Below are 21,705 nucleotides of genomic sequence, written 5' to 3'. Positions count from 1 at the left end.
CGGTGTGATGGGGGGCAAGGGAGAGAACTAGCCTCTGCCCTTGGTGAGTCCATCCTTTTCTGTTCTGGCTACAAAAATTTATTAATTGTGTAATCTTAGGCAAGTTATCTTATCTCTGCCCCAGTTTCCTAATGTGTGAAGAGAAAAATAATAATGGTATCTACCTCCCAGGATTGTTGTGAAAATCAAAATGATAATGATTGCAAAGTACTTAACATAGTCACTGGCATATGCTCAGCACTATATTATTTTTTTAACTGAATGTAATTATTCCATACCTAATAACTCTAAAGTGGTTTTAAAATGTCCAAGGAAATAAGACCAATGATTTTGATATAGGATAATTTGGAAATGCAACTGATGGTGTCACCAAAATTTACTGTTTGTGTTACTGTATTTCTAAATTCTCTTATATTGTATTTCCAAATTTTCTTATAAATAAATTCTTTTATATTGAGATACTATTGTAACAGAAATGCTGCTAAACAAAGCAACATTTTAACCTGGATGCTGTTACACATGAATTCAGCTTTTAAAAGGATATGATAAAAATATGTATTGGAAAACTGCTAAATACTTAATGAAGTATATTTTACTATGAAGCAGATAATAATGATATATAATAACAAATTTTAATTTGAAAATTTTGGCTATTATGAAAGTGTACAGGGTAGTTTAAAGATGCTGCTTTAACATGTCAATGATGAGTCAACTATCAGGTATCTGCTGTATATCTGAAGCCCCAGAATTTGGGTAGTTTTAATTTATAAGGATTAATGAAATGTTTAAGAAACATCAGGAAAGATACTCAAAGCCCTAAGTCGAGATCAGTGAAATTTTGCTGTTTAAGGTAAAAATTCCCGAGATTGTTCTTTACTATTGTTTTGAGCTTTGATTACAGGATAGTTGTCTGAATTGTCATGAAGCCAATAGTAGAAAATGCCATGTGCTACATACAGTCTGGGAACTGCTAAGGATGAGTGTCTGGGAAAAGTTTTGGGGGTGACCTAGGCACAGCCTAGGTAGGATACTTGTAACTCTATTTCTCCATTATGCTATTTCCCTGCTGAAAAGGAAATTTCCCCACCTGGTTAATCCTGAGCCTTGCTTTTAACACCCTGTGACTACGTGATTGGCTGTCAGATCTGACTCATGCCTAGAACCAAACAGTTAAGGTAGTTTTTCCCTCTGTTATGAAATTATATTGTTATAACTATGTCCCCCTTTTTCCTTTTATAGAAAATCTATATATATAATCAAGAAGTTTTGGAAGTAAAATACTAAATCTATTAAATAAAAGAATGATACTGGAACATCTCTGAATTATATTATAGTAATTCAGAGACACCTACTCTCTGGGCCACCTAGTTGGGGCAGGGGAGATCAGGAAAAGTTTTGTAGAGAAGGGCACTTAGGCTGAGCCTTGAAGAAAACTAGGGATTCTTAAAAATGACTATGTGGAGGGAGCATTACAGGTCTAGAGGACAGCTCCTGCAAAAGGCAGAGAGAGACAGGACCTGGAGTGACATACCAAAGCAACAGTAAGAAGTCTCCTTTGGCTGGACTCCAGTGTGTGTGAAGGAAAGTAAAACGAAATAAGGTAGAGGAGTAATCAAGCTTGCTTTGAAAGGGGCAGTCAGGACTTTGGCCAGGATCCCTGGAACTCCTGAGTGCCTATGGACACTCTCTAAGGCTAGATTAGGAAAAACAGAGTTTTCCTATTGGGATCTGAAGAGAACCATGAATGACAGAGGATCTCAATGTCAATAGTCATAGAGGACAAGGCTCTTCAAGGGACTTGCAGAAACAAGGTCATATTTGTGCTTCTGTCACAGCCACATTCATACTAACTCTGTTTCTTCCTCTACTGTGTATTTTCACAGGATTCATATACTCCCTGTATGGTCCATTTATTTACATGGACTTATGGGCACACTACTGTTTTTGTTCATTTGTTCAGTTGTGTCTGACTCTTTGTGACCCCGTGGACTATACTGTCTCCAGGAAATTAAGGCAAACACAGGTTAAGTGACTTGCTCAGGGCTACACAGGTAGTAAGTGTGGATTTGAACTTAGGTCTTCCTGATCCCAGGCCCAGCACTCTATTCACTAAGTCATCTGGCTGACTCACCACTTTATTAGTTGATCTTTATATCATTCCTGGTCTTCTCACCACCTACCCATTTTCCCTGAGCACACAGCGAATGTTTAAAAGGTACTTGTTGACTGACTGAGATGCAACAGACTTCTAAAGGCAGACTTTCTCAATGCCTTTTTCCCAATCCTGCAAATATGTACAGTTTTCTATATACAGCGGCTAAAAACTGATGATTGAACTGGTTTCCTGATGGCCTCTTCGGTGGAATAAAATCATCTAGAAAGTTTACTATTTCACCCCTAGGTATCATAACAATCAAGGACAGTGGAGTAATACTGGAACCAGAGGAGACTTAAGTAGACAAGTCCCCAAATCAGCAACCAGCTGAATGGGAATATCCAAATAACTGTTTTTATATGATATTTAGAACAGCAGATTTTTATAGTTTTCATTATAATGTTCAAGCCCAGACCTGTATGAAACCAAAAGCAGATTGGCATCAATACAATCCAATGTTTTACTTCAATGGCTTCTAAACAACAGAAGTCACTGAGCAGTGGTACAGTTGGCTCAATTAATAGGCCGTTGGGATTACCACATGCTTGATAAGGATACTGTGGAGTGAGTGGTTATTAATACAGAGCCCCAAGCCCCCAAGTAAATTCTGAGAGGAAAACTTGGCAGTATAGAAATGTCACCACAGACATACCTTATGTTCTCTTCATATGTCCAAAAAACCGCCTAAGCACCTGTCTCACAATTATTCCCAAAATTTGAGGATAAAAATAGAGGTATAGTCCAGAAAATTCGAGTAATCAAAATCTGCACTTCTTCCCTCAACACAATCCTAGTCAAGTCATAGAACCTTAAAAAGCTAATTTTAGCCTCTGGTCTAGGACTTGGTAAAGCCTTGCAACAATTAAAATCAACAAGTTGGTTTTGCATATCCCAGGACCCAGTCTAACCTGTGTTTATTATCAAGCCAGCTTACTTACCTAACTTTATCATTCTAATGATTACAGGTAAAGGAAAAACCTATTTATATTTTTCTATATATAGATAACATGCTTTACTTGTGTGGGGGGGGTGGGGGTGGGAGTGAGAGTGGCACCTGAATCTATCTGTGCAGGGAACTCCACGTGTATAAACTCTTGTTCTTGATGAAGATCAACCTCCTAAACATAATCTATACTTTTAGATGCTCCCTACGTGGGCACACTGAGATGTTCAGTTCCTTGCCAATCTTCACACAACCAATGTAAGTCAGAGGTAGGATTTAAACTTAGGTCTTTCTGACCCTTTCTCTACTAGGCCAAGATACACTAACACAGAGGAGTAATTGAGCTTGATTCATCTGCACTGGGAGTGAAATCAGCCTTGGTCTTCTAATCTTCTATCCATGACAGAGACATATGGTAACACCTCATTTATCTGCACCAATAGGGAATGAGCTAGTTCAAATAAAGTTTCTATATAACTAAAGCTGATTCTTTCAAATTTCATAGTTTATTTTTCAAATTTTAATAATCATGGATTGAAATATTTATAAAATACAGTATGAATTTTCTATTTTTGTAAAGGGAACCTAACAAAAAAAATACCTTTTTTCTCAATAAGTTCATATATTATTGTACAAATGATTGTATTGTATGTGCAATAATAATAACATGTCCTCAAGATGAATTGATGTTTTTTTCTCTTCCAGTATAGATGAGTTCACTGCAAAATATTTTTAAATTTTCTTATATCTGATTTTATCAATATCTGAGTACTTTCTTTGCTACTAGGTTTGTCTATTGGTGAAACCTTCTTGCTGACTTTAGTTGTACCCCCTTTCCCCATTCAATGATTCTAATCTGCTCTGTGCCTAGATTAAGAGAATAAAGGCTCTGAGTGAAGGTCTGAGTGACTCTCCATGAGTAAAGTGCATGAACTTTAGTCTGTGGCTTTGTAGATACATACATACATACACACACACACACACACACACATACATACACATATACATATATGTATATGCATATTTGTATATATATACACACACCCCTATATATGCATATACACACCCCTATACATGTATACACACATATATGTATATATACATATACATTCATACATACATACATACATATCTTTGTTCATGCTCTAGTTTTTGGTTGTGTATTGGGGATCAACATAAAAGATGCTAGTAAATGATATATTACTGCTTTTCATGTTCTTTGCTCATTCAATTGGATTGGTTTCATGATTCTTTGGTCTTGTTTGCTCTTTTCCCTAGGTTCTATTTAGACCAAAGGATTAAAAGGCTGGGTTCGGTCAGGTCTGCAGGAGGTAGAGAATAATGCTTCCCAACTATGAGAACCTGGCCTCAGTGTGTTTAGGTTAAAACAATTATTCTGATTTGGGTCGGAGGGCTGCCTGTTTGATGCTGATCCGTCAATACCAATCTGACTCATTTCTCTGGTTCAAAATACCTTAAAACATAGCAACTGGATAAACCAAAGCCCATGTCTACAGGTGACAGTCAACAACCACTTGATAAGCACTTAACCTGGTGCGTGTCAAGGCATCGTGCAAAGAAATGCCTCTCAAGCAGCTTACAGCCCAATGACTATGAGAAGTCCCAATCAGTGATATTGGACAGAAACCTCTAATTCATTCTCTATGGCTTTTTATTTTTAAAAAATCAAGTATGTATAAAGGAACTGGGAATATAAATCACAAATATAAGAAACGCAGTTCTAGATACTTGTATCACTTATAGTATCAAGTGGATAATAAACAAATAATTAGAGTAATAGAACAATTAAATAATTAATTAAATTGAGTAGAGAATAAATAATGGAAAGTAATTAAATAATAAAACTCAAAAAATAATAGAGGCGTGTTCAAGGAAATAACAGGACACCAGTTCATTTTTTTAAAAAAGGAAATCTTTGAAGTCAAGTAATTTACATAAGTGGGGGGAGCCACTTGCTGTCTTATGATACTGTCCACTCTAACAAACATTCAAATTATTGCAACAATTCAACAAGAATTTGTTAAGCATCTACTATGTGCAAGGCATTGATGACAAAGACAAAATGAAAAATAGTAACTGCTCTAAATAAGTATTTCAATTCAAGGTTGAATGGTGGTTAGGGGGTGGGGTTTAGGGGGTAAGGGAGGTGGGATATGTATTATAACATGTATATAGCAAACACTTATAAGATAACTTGAGGAAGAAGAAGTGGAGCATTGACCAGGCAGATCTGAAAAGGCTTTCCCTAAGAGATGTCAACTCAAGTTGAGCCATGAAAGGAGCTAAACATTCTAAGAAGAACCTAGGAGATAAAATGCAGTCTAGGCATTAGGGGCAGCCTGTGAAAAGAAAGGTTGGTGAGAGGTGAGTTTGGGTAAGAGGAAGTATGCCATTTTGGAAAGAACTATGAGTGCATGAAGAGGATTCATATTAAATATGTCTTAAAAGATAGGTTGTAGTTATGTTATGAGCGCCTTTAAATGCCACACTGACAAGTTTATGTTTTATTTCAGAGTCAATGGGGAGTCACTAGAGAATGCTGATTAGGGAAAGTAGACCTATGAGTTAAGGACACTGCTTTGGCAGCTGGGTAGACAAATGGATTGTAGTGGGGCAAAATTAAATTTAGGAGATTTTGTAATAGCTTAAGCAAAATGTGATGAGTATCTGAATTAGACTAATATTGGCCAAAGAGTGAAGATAAATAAATGAATATGAGAGATACTGTGGAGGTAAATGTGACAAGATTTGTCAGCCGACTGACTTGAGGGGGGTGTGGATGGGGGCGTGAGGCAAATAATAACCTATGGATTGGAAAATACCAGACAGAAGGATTAATATAAGTTTAGTAAAAATAACAGGTTAATGGATAAAAATATGACTGTAGCCAATAGTTAAAATTCTTTTTAAGACATCTGACATTGTAAGAGTTGCTCAAATCTTTTCACTAGAAGGCAGTATTCAAAGTAGCTTAAGGAAATTTCTTTTGAAAATACTAAAAAAAATATTGCCCAAAATAGACAATTCAAATCTGATGATACATGGGCTAGGAATGGAAGCTCTCAGTTTTCTATCAGAATTTTTATTTAAAAGATTTAAAAATTCTTAATTGATTTCAGCAAAAAGTGAAATGAGGGAAATATAAGATACATTACTTTTTCACAATTCTGAATATTTCTATTAATAGGTGGCTAAACAAAGACCAGAAGAAATAAGATCAGGGCTTGGTAGTGACTACACTGTTTAAAATGAAAGTATAATCTAATATCTGTGCAAAATTCCTCATCTGAAATTCATATAATTGATATATAGATGAGTAAAAATATAAAATTCTCCCTATAAAACAGTGCTATATTACAAATTCACATAATTCTGACATTTGCCTGGTCACTATGTGAAATAGCTTTCTGATACTTTACAAGCAACTATTGGTTTGCAGAATCAAGTGCATATTTTGAGAAATGTGTCATTATTTGCTCAATTCAATGCTGTGATTCTTCAAAATGAACTGAGAAAATGAAAAGTCACTACTTTTAAGCCTTTATCAACTTTTTGTGGTGATTTTTTTGGCGGATTGGTCTTGAAATTTCACTGGTGTAACACAAAGGGGACTCCAGATCTAGATCTACAGAAATTCATTGAAATCAACAGTGTTGAAAAACATAACTCCAAAAGTATTTAAATTATATGCAGAATGCTGGGAAAATGTGACAAAATTTTAAATTTAAATCAGCTCCATATTAGGGTAGAAAGTTTTAAGACCTATTATTTGAATTAGATGATTGTTTCTTAACTGAAGGCTTCCTTTTATTAATAACCTTTCAAACTGTAGCACTGAAAGATCACAGAAATAAAGTATTATAGATGTAAAAAAATATAGATAGCAGTCACATAAAATTCCCCAATAATTTACTGTAAAGAATAGCTTAAGCAGCACAACATGGTAATTTACACTAAGTTACTCAATATAAACAGACATTTATGGCTGAGGTGGGAATTTGGTAACTTGATACAAGTTGAACTAGACTGAAGGGCTGGCTTTGAATTAACAATCAGGAAGGTACTTAAGTTCATTTTACCATTTGTTTTGGTAATATAATTTTATCTTGGGAAATCAGATCTCAGAGTACTAGTAAATTTGAGGTAGCTATGCAATGCTATGTATATGAGAGGAGAATATCATCTATTTCCTTTAGTAGAAATTTAATAAGAAGTTGTTCAAATAATCATTGCTCCATATAACTTCAAGTAAATTAGGTAAAGCATTAGCAAAGAAAAGCTAAACGGTAAACACTACATTTTCTTTTAGGTTACTAATGTTTACTAATGGTAACAATACTATAACTGTACATTTAGGAGGGAAAGCCTCATGGAGTAGATAGAGAGCCAACCTCCAGGTCAGGAAGACCCAGGCTTGAACTCCACCTCTGACACATTCTGATTAGGCAAGTCACTTAATCTCTTAGTGCTCTGAGAACCTCTGAGACTAGATTGCGGAGAATGTTACTCCTGTCAAACAACATTATTAGAGAGAACTTCCTCACAGAATGTCCCCTATATGAATATAAACACAGGTCTGGTCCCTTTTCCTAGCCTTGTTTCGGGGGGGGATATCCTCCTTCGATCCATCCCCGCTAGCTTTTGTTCTCAATCTCTCCTCCCTTTCATGGCTAGGCTCCTTGAGAAGGACGTCCACAACTGGTGCCTCCACATACTTTCCTCTTGTTCTCTTCTTAATTCTATGCAGTTTGGAAAAGACTACCATGTGCTTTGTTGAAAGCTTACGGACATTTAGAAATTTAGGCATTTAAACCTTCAATGGACTAATTATTAAAACTAGCAAGACTAAATTAGGAATGAAAATAAATAGAAGCTATGAAGATTAAATTATTTTTTGTTTCATCACATATATCAAGAGACATTACTGAATTTGGTGAAGTATAATCAGATTTGGAGAAATATGAATGCTCACAGGTGTACTAAAAGCACATCCTACAGTTTTCATTAAAAAAAAAAAAGATGAATCAATGACTCCTAAGGGAGAAAGATAAAGTCTTATCCACTTAATCACAGCCATACTTTGTTTTTTAAACTTCCTTCTTTCATCATTTTGTACAAAGACCTTGGAGCAATGTAACAGGGGCAAAAAATTCACAGTAGCAAATATACTTTGCCATTCAGTGACAAAATCTGGAACCTAAAAAAGACTTACTCTGTTAATACAGAGTGGTAATTCATGGTTTGTATTTTTATTGTAATATCAATTAAATGCGATATTCAATTTCATCTCGCTGTAAGTAGATACTGTATAAACACACATGCAACACACATATAGCATAGATGTACATATAAAGATAGCATGCATATGTATACATATAATGAGATATCATATTTGATCAAATGAGATAATGTCAGTAAACTACTTCTGCAAACCTGGAAGTATTATGTAAATGTTTATTATCATTATTATTATTTATGAATTGCCACATTTTTACAGAAAACCCTACACTAGCCACTTATAAACACTGGGTGTAATTGTGACCAACACTACAGAAGGGAGCAGTGGTTCTTACCTGCAAGCCCGGAGCAGGGGTCCAGTAGGGGGAAAGATCTCCATAAGGGTAGTATAACAGGGAATCGCTACAGCATTGTAGAAGCCGAGCTGTGACAAAGATGGAAAAAGTGTTGATAGGAAATATCAGTTTCTAAGTTACGTTGTCAAATACTACACATCATAGCAGCAATTATGCTTTTCAGGTATTCTTTGTACTTTCAAAGTTCAACTATAAAAATTATACATGCTGCTCTATAAGTAAAGAATCAACCTTCTACTGAAAGGGACTGCGATATTTTCCAACATATTTATAATGTATATTTAAAATAAAGTTAATAAAGTTTCTAAATGTCAAGCACTGGGACCCAGTCCCTGACAGCTGGCCAATATTAAGTGCCTGCTATGTGCCAGGCATTGTGCTACTGGGAATATATAAAAGGCAGGAACAGGCCCTGCCTTCGAGGAGCTCAGTCTAAGGAGGGACACAACATGCAAACAACTACATACAATCAAGTGATATAAAAGATTAAAAAAGAAATAATCAACAAAGGGAAGGCACTAGAATTAGGAGGCATTGGGAAAGGCTTCTTACAGAAAGTGGGACTGTAACTGGGATTTTAAATAAGCCAGACAAAAATGAGGAGGAAAAGCATTCCAGGCATGGCAGCAAACCTATGAAAATGAACAGATTAAGGAGATGGAGTGTTTTGTGGGAGGAACAGCAAGGAAACTAATGTCACTAGACTGCAGAGTTGTGGTAGAGTGTAAGACGTAAGAAAACTGGAACAGAAGGGTCTGGCTTTACACACCAAAAGGGGGATTTTACATTTGATCCTGTAGGTATTAGAGAGCCCGAGAGTTTAAGTGGATGGGTGACATGGTCAGACCTGGGCTTTAGGAAGATCCCTTTAACAGCTGAGTGGAGGATGGACTGCAGTGAGGAGAGACTTGTGGCAAGGAGACCAACCAAAAATTGATTGCACAAGTCTAAGCATGAGTTTGTAGCAGGGCAGTGTGTCAGAGGAGAGAAGGGGGTATATGTTATGAAGGTAAAACTGAGAGTTCTTGGCAACAGATTGGGTATATGGGTTGAGACTTTAGAGTTGAGGATAACACCTAGGTTTGGGAGCCTGAGTGACTGGGAGAATAATAGGAATCTGAATGGCTATATTGAAACTTAGAAGGTAGAAGGGTTTTGGAAAAAGGATCATAAGTTCAGTTTTGGACATGAAGAAATCCACAGGACATCAAATTCAAGATATCTAAAAGGCAGCTGGAGAAGGAAGACTGGAGATTAGGGGAAAGAGGTTAGGGTTAGATAAGTAGATTTGAGAATCAACAGCTTAGAGATGGGAGCTGATGAGATTGCCAAGTGAAACATTATAGAGGAAGAAGAGAGAAGGGCCTTATTAAAGGTCTTCAACCATCTATCTATCTATCTATCTATCTATCTATCTATCTATCTATCTATCTATCTATCTATCTATCTAATGGATTAAATTTAGTTTATGGTACCTTCAACAGAAGCCCTACTCTGATGCTTCATAGGGGTATTGTTGTGACCCTGGGTTCTCAAAAAATGTTAATGGGTGATAGTTCTGATGGGTTCCATCACATTGGAAGGGTTGCATATAGAATCCCAGCATCAGACTTTGTTTTTTTTAAAGTCTAGTTAACTAAGTACAGAGAAGTTCCTCACCAAAAGATTATTTAGGGGTGGCAGCCAAGAGAAAAAAAAAGAAAACACAAACTGGCCTAAGGTAATGACTAGGAAATGACCACTAGAAGTAGCGACCACTCAGCTGTTGGAAAAGGTGGAAGAGATGCTAAGAATCACACAGTTTTTAGACCGTATACAAGGGTTAATTTCACTTAGTACTCTTTATGAGGGAGCCTTGTTCAACTCTCAGTAAGCTGATGTACAATACACTAGTGAAACAAATAGAATAACACTGATATTCTACTTGTAAGTGATATCAGAAGATATAAAGTTCCAACTAAACAGAAGGATGGCTCTCCTTGGAGAGAAATATAAAAGGGTTGGCAGAGTTGATTTAATCATATATCCAAGTGACAATGAGAAGCATCATTTCAGAGAACAAAATAGCATTGCAATGCTTATGATAAAGCATTTGTAAAAGGACCATCAAATAATTGCAGCTGATGTGTCAATGTGTTGCAGAGAATGATAAAGTAAAAAATCATATTAAGAACTCCTTAAGACTCTTCAAATTAAATCACCTTATGCCACTTCGTAACTTCAAAAGAAAAGTGGGCACAAGGGAGGAGGGCAAAAAAATATACTGGCAAACATGGCTTTGCATGAAGAAATGAAAGTGATCAGAAGATTACAGATTCTAGAGAAACTCATTTATGTCATAAATATCTTCTACAAAATGAGGCTGTGAGGCACTGGATAAGGTGAGGAACACATAACTTCACAAACTATGAAATGGTCTTAACTATAGCAGACAGGAAATGACCAGTTACCAATGAGAGGGTCATTTTTAATATTCTGCCTGAATTCAGACCAATCACTTGTTACAGTAAATGGTAATAAAATCAAATTAAAAAACGTTACTATGAGTGTTCCTTTAAAGTACAGGATATAATCTTAAAGAAAGGGATGCTAAAGAGGTATTAAATGGCCCAAATTGCCACCATGCCAAATGATCTCTTTATACGGTATTAGTTTCTTAAATAAATCAAAAAGGAACCAACACAGGGTTAAGAATGATGGGCCATGATTCAGTGTGATCTTGACTGGACTGAGACTGGAATAGAAGCTCAACTCTTCTGTAAGCTGTAAGAATCTACACATGGGAGGAGAGAAGAATAGGCAGGGGCAACCACTTCAAAGAAAAAGGCTGTAACTCCAGAAGTAAGGTTCCTTAAGTCAGGTAGGCATGAGGAGTGTTCAGACAGATGCTATGTTGCTGAAATTCCCAGACCATATGACCCCAAGGACATAAACTCCTTTCTCCTGGAGTTCTCTCATGGAAGCCTGAAATCTTTTTCTCTGGGCACAGGGAAAGTCTAGATACCTTTCTTTGTTTTATAAATTTACTTTATCTTAATAAATAGCATTACTTATAAGAAGCACAGTAGGAGGTGATTGAAAAGGAAACATTCTCAGAGGGTAAATATCAATAGATCTAACAGTGGTGTTTTTTTCAAGAAGTATTGTCTATTTGTGGGGCTCAGAGTTTTAAAAAATGGATAAGTGAATTACAGATTCTTCAATACTATCTTAAAGAATGGAAGAAGAACATTTATACTGAGTAACTAATCTGGGCAATGAGTTAGTAGAAGAGCGAATGCTAAACAGGAATGGTTGAATAACTCTGATCACTTACACTATCTCATCATTTCTAAGGAATAAAAATGAAAAGACATATCATGCAACTGAGATACTTCAAATTAATATATTTTAACAAGCTACTAATGATCCCAAATGGAAAGGTGAAAAAGTTACTGACATTAACAATCACAATTTCCTAAGAAACTTAAGCTAATGGAAATTAATTCCAACAAGGGAATGTGGGAAGCCAAGAACATACTGGCGATGAAACTAGGAATTGGTCCAGCCACTTCAGTGAGCAACTTGGAATTATGCTTTTAAAAAAGTGACTAAAATGTACATAATCTTGCACATACTAAAAGGAGGTCCAAGGTATAAAGGTACCATATACACCAAACTATTCATAGCAGAATTTCCTGTGGGAGCAAAGAACTTGAAACAAGGTAAGATCAATATCTGGACACTGTGCTCAGATGGTTCTGGAGGAGGAAGTGAGGCTGGTGACTTTGAGCAGCCCTCCTTCATTCTAATCAAACTCAACTGCAAGTCATGTCATCATCTCCCTGACGTCATGGTCCTCTTTGAGAACCACAACCTGTGAGTAGATTAAGGTGCCTGAATGGGGACCCAGTTGGCCAGTTCCAGGTGGGCAACTCAGCTCCTCCTCTCCTCTCCCCTTACCTAAGGGTGTTCTGCCCAAAAAAAGGTAAATTTTGAAGGCCAAAAGCTACCTAGTTAATTTGAAGCTCACTGGCTAGGCTTCTTTCTCAAAGACCAAGCCTTAAACCCAATTCATTCTGGATCTCAGGGATTGGACAACAATAGGTCCCTGCCCAAGTACCACTTAATAGTTATTTTTTGGGCCCTCCTTGGCTCACAGTGAATGTATATAGTAACTGTTTCTCTTTGCGCCAACAACCCTCAGGATTTTCCCCTAGAAGTTTAATTTTTTTTTTTAACTAAAGGGGCCATCCCTTGATCCACTTCTTAAAGAGGCCTATTCACTGATTGGGTGTTGCTTCACTCAAAGGGAGAATCTGAAAAGACCTTAGCTTAAAAGGGCCAAGGTCTCCCACTGCATCCTGGGCCATCTCCAGTCCTTCTAATCAATATCTAGCCACTGGACCCAGATGGCTCTGGAGGAGAAAGTGAGGCTGGTGACTCTGCTTAGCCTTCCCTCATTCAAAACAAAGTCAATTGCAAGTCATGTCATCATCCCCCTGGTGTCATGGTCCTCTTCAAGAATGAAGGACAAACCACAACCATCACAAGCTAAACAAATTGTACCTTGTGAACATAATAGAATATTACTGGTCAATAAGAAATTATGATTATGAAGAATTCAATAAAGAATAGAAAGATATACATACAATGACAGAGAGTAAAGAAAGGAGAATTAGGAAAATAACTGACACAGTGACTACAACATGTAAATGTAAGGAACAAAAACAAATGAAAATGGAAACTGTGTAATCATGATGACTGCGCCTAACCTTGGAGGAAAACTGACAAAAGGCATATCTTTTCTTTCATTAAAGCTATGGATGCTGAATATTGCATATACTATTAAGCATGAACTATGCACTTATATGTTATATTTTTTTCTCTTTTTAAATCTTTGTTATAAGATAGAGCTCCATCATTAGGGAAAGAAAGGATATAATCAGAAATGAATATGAAATAAAACTGAAGTCATTAATACATACTTGACATATTTTTATGTATTTCTATATAAAGAAGAGCCTACATCCAAAAAGCCTATGAACTACCTCTGCTAGCCAGCCCTCGATTTCCTTGATAAGTGGAGAGACCTGGAAGGGCAACACTGATTCAGAAGAGAAACCTATGTTTATTGCCATTATGGAGGTTCTTAGTACAGAGTCCACATTCTAAGATGCTCCTGTCTGTGCACTATAGCGTGTGATTGCACTGAGCCACAGAACACTGCAGAACCTCTTCAATTTTATCCATAGGCAATTAAAAGAATTTGGCTTAACATTTCACATGGGAAAAACCCAGTGGATAAAGAACGCCCATTGTCCAGACCTGTTAGCAGTGGTATTCTATGAGCTACATAATATCATTACAGCTACATAATATCATTAGAATATGCTAAGAGTCATTAAAAATACTGTTCAATCTCTTATCCAGCCCTTGTCTTTCTCTTTTTCAATTCTGGGCTCAGTTCAATGAACAACTGCAGTGGCTATCCAATATACATTTACTATACTCATAAGTCTCCCAACTATTCATGCATTTGTAACCTTAACATTTAGCATGTGCTACAAGGCAGAAAAGAGGTCTTCACTAGTTTTGCGGAATGTCAGAAGTCTGGCTTGGAATATGATTGAGCTGTGGCTTGGGAACCGAATCTCAGGTACAAAGCAGCCTAAGAGTGATTTTTTAATCCTGACATGAGGTAAAGTACACACATGCATACATACATATATATGTGTATATATGTGAAATGGAAACTAATGAGAAAATAAAACAATATATAGTAATTTGCCTTACAGGCATCTTTTCAGGAACACATGTTTTAAACACAGAGAGGCAATCTATATTTTTAAATCCAATTAGTCTCTAAAATTTAATTGATTTTACATGAGTGGACTCTATATTCATATAAAACACTGGCAAAACTTTCATTGTAGAGTTCAACTCAAGACTATACATTTAGATATTTTTTTAATAGGATAAAGCAGCAAACATATTATATTATTTAATAAACAAGCATCCATATGATTAAACTCTTAATGAAAGCAATACTAGCAAAAGAACTGGAACCATTTGATTAAGCCCTTTTAAAAAATTCTTTTTCATTATAAATGATTTAAATATACCAAAATGCCCTTGGGATTCTGGCAAACTCTAAATAGTGTAAATCAATTATTCACCTGAGTTTTAAAAATTACATTAGATAAGAATCCAAGCTCTAAAATAATCAATACACAATGATCTTTTAAACTCAATGCATATCTGAATAACCTAGAAGTAAAATAAAATCTTGTTTCCAAAACTCTGAAATAGGTTACTTTTCATTATATTCATCAAATCAGTGGTCTTTTCACTTTTCTATTTCACCTGAAGTACTCACATCTAAAATATTAGTAATTTAAAAAAAAAAAACTAAACTAAATAAACTCTATGTATGTAGCTCCAAGCAGCAAAAATCCCTCATTAGATGTTTTAATCCTTCCATCTCCGAATTTCCACCTTTAGGCCCTACTGTCACTAGGCAGGTCCAAGCCATCCTTCATTTCATTCTCTAGCCATCTTCTGGCCTTTCCAGGTGCCTCAGGGGCATACATCTATACTCCTCCTATCTCTTCTAGCACTTAAATAATGATTAAATCAACTCCTTGATTGCTTCTGAAGTCTATCAACATGCTCTCCTATGACTCCACCATCCCTGCAAGTTTATGGCCCAAAATGTTCCTCCTGGTTCCCTACTCTCCTATGAAAACCATCACCCCCTGTTAGAGCATAAGCTTCCTAGAGGTAGGGGATTGTATTTGCTGTTGTATTTTTATCTCTGGCACTTAACTGCAATGCTTGGTACATAATAAGGATTTAAAAAGTGCTATTTCATTAATTCATGTCAGCTGTTTTAAGAAGGACATTAGTGAGTAGGGCAAAAGGTAAAAGCAGAGAGTTATTTGTACACGGGTAGATAACCTAGTAATGTCTCACAAAGATAAGCAGTACAAAATGTACAAAATGTTTTATGTTATTACCACCAAATATTCACAACCACCATTAAAGTTAGCATTTGTTCTGCTTAGCTATTTAGGACTCAAGGGTAAGAAATCAGAAGTTCTCACAGTTTACTCTGTTGTTCTCCTCCAGATCAACAAGACAGACCTATGAAGCTTTGAAATCCAGATGTGGGATTCAGAATCTAAAGCATTCACCACCATTCCATGGCAACCCTCATAGTAGGACTCTGTATAAGTAGAAGTGATCGATTCCTCTCATAGAAGTCTCCCTAGAACTGGTATTTTGGGTTATTAGTACAGAATTCTCTAAATTTAGGTCAATAAAATGCTTTAGATGTGTGGAATACTCAATGTTCAAGGTGACTAAAGGTGGCTATCTTTTCTACTTTCCTCAGTCTTTCTAAAGAAGATGGCTATAATGGGGTCATCATGACACACTATAATAATACAATACAACCTTGCGTGCAAAATATGTTGTAAGATTTCACATTTTACTCAATTAGGAGTTTCCTGTGCACCATTTATGACTGAAACAAAACATCTGTTTAATGAAATAATTCATACTTGGCCTTGAGGTACTTCATCCTTTTTGTCTCTGTCCATCATAGGGATAGGCTGTATTCCAAATTTCTTCATTTCATCACCCTAAAGTAAAAGAAAAAAAGAGGAAGAGTAACATTTTCTCTCTTTACAAATAAGTAGTGAAATTAAGGGAATATAATTTGGGGGGAGGGTATGAGGATCTTTTTATTTAAAAATGTATTATATTTGCTTGACAATCCAGAAGTAAAACAGTTTACTAAAAGATATATTTCAGAAAAAGTTCAATAGAATTATTCTTTCACAGTATAATATATTCTAGTTATCTCATAATTTCCTTCATTTTATCTTAATGTTTTCTTTAAGGTAAATTAGAATTGCTAGAAATGCACCCACACTTTCTGTCTCCTTCCTCCAAGCATTAATAAGGGGAATTGAAAGAAATAAAAGGCCTTATAGAATCCTTGAGTTGGAAGCCATCATAGTTCATTTAGTCCACAGGGAGGACCCAAAAGAAAAAGTAGAAGGAACTACTTTAAATAACAGCAATGTCTTTTTTTTCTTCATAGTTTTCCAAATTCTCTTTCATGCTCCTAGTGTATGGGTGGAAAGAATGATCTTGAGCAATTCAACTGGAGCCTATAAAATGTTTGATGCACAAACATGAATTTTCTGAATAATGATAATAATAATAATAATCTAATGTTTATATAGAGCCTTGCAACTGGAAAAGTGCTTTAAATGTTATCTTATTCAATTCTCACAAGTCCTCTGTGATGATGTAGGTGCCATTAGTATCCTCCATTTTGTTAACTCAAATTGATCCTCATAACAACCTTGTGAGGTCGGTGCTATTGTTACCCTCATTTTATAGAAAAGGAAAATGAAGCACAGGGATATCCACTGTGCTACTTAAACAAATCTTTCTTAATTTCTCCATACCTCATACAATAATTTTCAGTTTCCTGCAAGTCTAACTCAATGTACATCAAACTTGGAAGATGACTCACTGTCCCCACAAACCGTATTGCTAGTACAATTTTCTTTATAAACAATGATAGTATATTTGTAATTGATAATTATGGAATATTTCTAATCTACACTAGGGTCTTTAAGAGCATACATTATGTTTCCCTACATAAAGTTCTGGAGATATTATATGTGGTATCCTAAATAAACTATAACAATGGTATTATGGAATACTCTCTTAGTTTTGTCAAAGTAATTTTGAATTTCAATAAGGTTTTCCAAAATGTCAGCCACCTCGTTATAAACTGGTTTCAGCACCAAACTTGATAGATCTGTACTATTTTTTAACATACCAAGTTACTACTATTGTTTGTTTGTCAATGGAGAGCATTCCCCTGGGAGCTAAGAATGACAGTACTATCAAGCCAGCCCCTCAGCGTTACTCCTAGAACACTAATAGTTATAAGCTAGGTTCAGTGAAGGAGGTGGCTCCAGAAGGAGAGCTATGCTGTGGGAACTTCATTTAGGAGGATTCTAAGGCCCGTGGCCTTTGCAGAAATTCATCAGAAATTCTTTATGTGGGCATGCTAATCTGCAGGCACCCACTATTAAAACAGTATTTAACCTTGCAGTTCCCTTGAAAGGGTCTTGGAGACCACCTCCAGGTTTCTAGATTTCTCTTTGAGATTTGTGTTGCCTTAGAATATAATTTGACAGTCTGTTTTCTGATTGTATTCCCTTAAAGGTCAGACCAGTTATTTTCTTTAGATATTTTTGTTGTTTGAATACTTAAGTAGTTAATATTTGTTGTGTTACTACAATCATTTAATATAGCCCAACTATGCTTTTAAGCTGATCTAGTACTGGCCTTATTGTGAGATATTTAGGGACTACAGGTCCACAAAATAAGTTTGCTGGCTGGACTACACAGTCTCCTAGTCATTAACAGCTTCTGGGAGTTCTCAACTTCCCTGTGGTGTCTCCGAGTTGTTTTTCTTTTTAAGTTAGTTATATAGTGAGGAGTAAATCTGCATCTCCAGTGGAATTCCCTATATGTTTTATGGAGATCTAGAAAAAACTAAGGATACTCTAAGGTAAAGGGACCATGAAGAAGTGTCTGTCTTAGGTTCCGGTGGAATCACTTTATATGTGAAAAAATCCCAATAAACATTTCTTGTGTCCTGTACATGACGATACATCTAGAGATGTTTACTCACAACTATCTGCTGGATCGTTTATCTATTTCCAGTGTTCCCTAGAGAGATTTTGGTGGCCTGTGTTATATAAGGACCAAGAAGAAATACCTATTATCAAACCTGTACATTTGTATGTATGTATTTATGTACCTGTGTGCTTCAGAGAAGAGGAGATTTCAGCAGAAAAGGGAAAGGATGAATGACGCAGTTTCCCATCGTCCCAGTGCCAGTTCCCCCCATCCCCAGCACTTGGTACCTAAGCCCAGAGTAGAAGGACTTTCCAATGGAAAAGAGAGAGGGAATGTTTCCCTGTAACTCCTGATGCCAGAGGGTCAGGACTGCAACAGGCAATAACTTGTAAGAATTTTGTAAAATGCCATTGGCTGATATCTGTTTAAATTTTATCATTGTGTATCTGAAAGTATGAAAGTTTCTTAACATCTGCACCATCTGTGAACTGTGACATGGACTTTTCTAAGGCTTTTTAGTAGAAGGCATTGGATAGTGTACCTGAAGAAGACAATGCTTAAGCCTCTCCAAATCACTAGATAGTTTATCGGAATCAGTGACTATGGACTTAAAACGCCCCTAATTATTTGCTGGGAATGCAAAATATTTAACTGCGTGTGTATGTCTATATGTCTGTATATGTACGTGTGTATGTGTCTTTAAAAGTGTAAGGGTGGGGTTCTGCTTCCCATTAATTTAATCATTAAAGTTCATACATGACAATTAAATCAATCAATCCATCAAAAGTATAAACTAGATATGAATAAGTCTTTAATAAACTTCAGAATACTATAGGGTTTTGGTCTTGGATGAAAAAACTGAAGCCACCTAGAAAACACTGTGTGACTGGCTGAGAAGATCAAGAGATTTCTTGAGCTGCATATAAAAAGAGCAATTTCTTCAAATGGAAGGGTCTATCTGTGTCTGTCTCTCCCTCTCATTGTCTTTCTCTCTCTCTCTTGCCCCTCTCCACTGGATATGTTATTGGAGAGACTGGACCAATAGCAGAAAGGACTCCAGATACAATTCAGTGATGCTGGAGCACTTGGAGACAACACAGCCACTCAAGGAAAAGGCAATTTTAAAGAGAATGATTCTTCCTGGTACAGAAAAGTGCCAGCTATACCTAACAATGGTACCTTTATGAAAACTCTGTAAAAGAAGGGAAAGATGTCTAGCAACTAGGAATTATGAGTTAACACACATTCTTTTTTTTGGCTAGGCAATGGGGTTAGGTGACTTGCCCAGGGTCACACAGCTAGTAAGTGTTATGTGTCTGAGGTCATATTTGAACTCAGGTCCTCCTGAATCCAGGGCTGGTGCTCTATCTACTGCGCCACCTAGCTGCCCCCACGTATTCTATAATATGTGCCTTCCTAACATTATACTCAAGTTTGTACCCACCTTCCCTATGGGTTACATGTATCTGTGAGAGTATGTGTCCCAGACATTTGAAAGGAATGTTTTTAGAACCATTTTTACTGTATTATCTTAGTAAACAGCTCTGCTAAAAAGATAATTAAATCTGGTTATCAATGAAAATATCCATGGAGGCTTTTAAGCATCAGTATTAGAATCCCAGCCCCTTAGTTTTACCCCTAAAATGCTGAGAGTAGATAGTAACTGTCCTCAGCAGAACCTCACCTGCCAGTGTGAGTGAAAAGTTGGGTGTGTGGCCCTACATTAGGATTTGTAATCGTAAGACATTTTTAAAAAGTAGAAATCACAATGCAAATGCAATGCAACACGATTAGTTAAAATTTAGAATCTTCACAATTACATTAACGTTTCCTAGCTAGTCTTCAATCAAAAACGCCAACCAAACAAACAAAACACTTACCCATCTTTTCTCTCTTCCTTTCCCTTCCCTTCCTTTCCTTTACCTTCCATTCTCTTCTCTTTCATTCAATTCAATTACTAATTGATTACCTCTCACATCTTGTGCATTCTGGTGAATGTGAAGGTTGAATAAAATTGGCCCAGTTCTTTAAAATGCATCAATTTGTAAAAATACAAAATAATGAAGAAATTGAAGAGGAATTGATTATTGGACTAATTGACTTTTAAAGTCATTTCTACAAAGATTTTTCTTAGTGTGCCTCTTTAGATAACACCATTCAAAGGAAATCTTAGTGCTATAATAATTAATCTCAATTACATGGGAAAAAATGAGTATTTTACATATCTATGACACCTAAGATTTTCTAATTTAGGAGACCAATTTAACTACAGAACCACAATTAATGAAATGTATGTCTGGGACAACAATTACTTTTCAAGACATCCAAAAAATGTTTTTTGTTGTTATTGTTGTTGGTGAGGCAATCGGGGCTAAGTGACCTGCCCAGGGTCACACAGCTAGTGAGTGTTATGTGTCTGAGGCCAAATCTGAACTCAGGTCCTCCTGACTCCAGGACCAGTGCTCTATCCACTTCATCACCTAGCTGCCCCATTTTTTTGTTTTGTTTTGTTTTTTTCCAAAAACATTCTAAGGGATACTCATAGAATGGAATCCAGACATACCAGTTTCAAAAAAATATGCAATTAACTTTTACATTGTTATAAAAACCTAATCAGAAAAATATTATACAAATTCTTTCAGATAAGGAATTTAAGACATACACATCTGAAATAACTTTACTAAATGAATCTGACAATAACTGACAAAGCACACATATACACATACCCACAACATGTGTGGACCACCCAATTACACACGGCATACAGCATTGCAGAGAAACAGTTCCATGACATGTAATCAACTGAACAATCATGGTGCTCATACAAGAATTCTTTTGCTTCAATGCTAAAAACAAATTTAAGTAATGTAAAACTTTTCGACTTAAAACTGCTGATGAACAATTTGCTCGTTTTTACTTCTTCAGTCTGTTCCTCTTCCTGGGTGAGTTACGAGTTAAACTATTAAGTATCAAATATCAAACTACAAAATGTAACTTTCCTAAAAGAAGATGAATGAGAATGTATGAAAAAAAAATATCTTTCAGTTCCCTAACCCAGTAATGAAGGGACTCATATAACTCAATACTTTCCCAGTATATTGACTGGGTAGGCAATTTACATTGTAAACTTACAAATTAAAAAATGGAATAACATTTCTGATAAGATAATGTAAGCAAAGAAGACAATAAGAGTAATAAAAATTTCACTCTGAGTATTGTGTTTTTAATTAATTCTCTATTCCTGCTACAGAACCCACATTCTCTGAGTTCTATTTATCTCTGCCATTATTACATGGCAATGCAACAAAATCATTTTTATCAACAGGTATTTTCATATA

The 21,705-nt window shown here is 36.0% G+C and overlaps 1 protein-coding gene across 1 annotated transcript in view; it reads right to left on the bottom strand.

Annotated features, from left to right (window-relative positions):
- Positions 1-21,705, bottom strand: part of PDE10A (phosphodiesterase 10A) — a 394,215-nt gene that overhangs the window by 11,391 nt on the left and 361,119 nt on the right. The window contains exons 21-22 of the mRNA XM_078155052.1: positions 16,258-16,338; positions 8,693-8,781 (exon numbers count right to left, since the gene is read on the bottom strand). Coding sequence (XP_078011178.1) covers positions 8,693-8,781; positions 16,258-16,338 — 170 coding nt within the window. The remainder of the gene's footprint in view (positions 1-8,692; positions 8,782-16,257; positions 16,339-21,705) is intronic.

This window comes from Phascolarctos cinereus, unplaced genomic scaffold (assembly GCF_003287225.1).
Source record: "Phascolarctos cinereus isolate Bilbo 61053 unplaced genomic scaffold, phaCin_HiC Scaffold_5;HRSCAF=322, whole genome shotgun sequence".
NCBI classification, from domain to species: domain Eukaryota; kingdom Metazoa; phylum Chordata; class Mammalia; order Diprotodontia; family Phascolarctidae; genus Phascolarctos; species Phascolarctos cinereus.
Note: the sequence above shows the minus strand (reverse complement) of the source record. Positions and strands in the feature narration are given on the sequence as shown.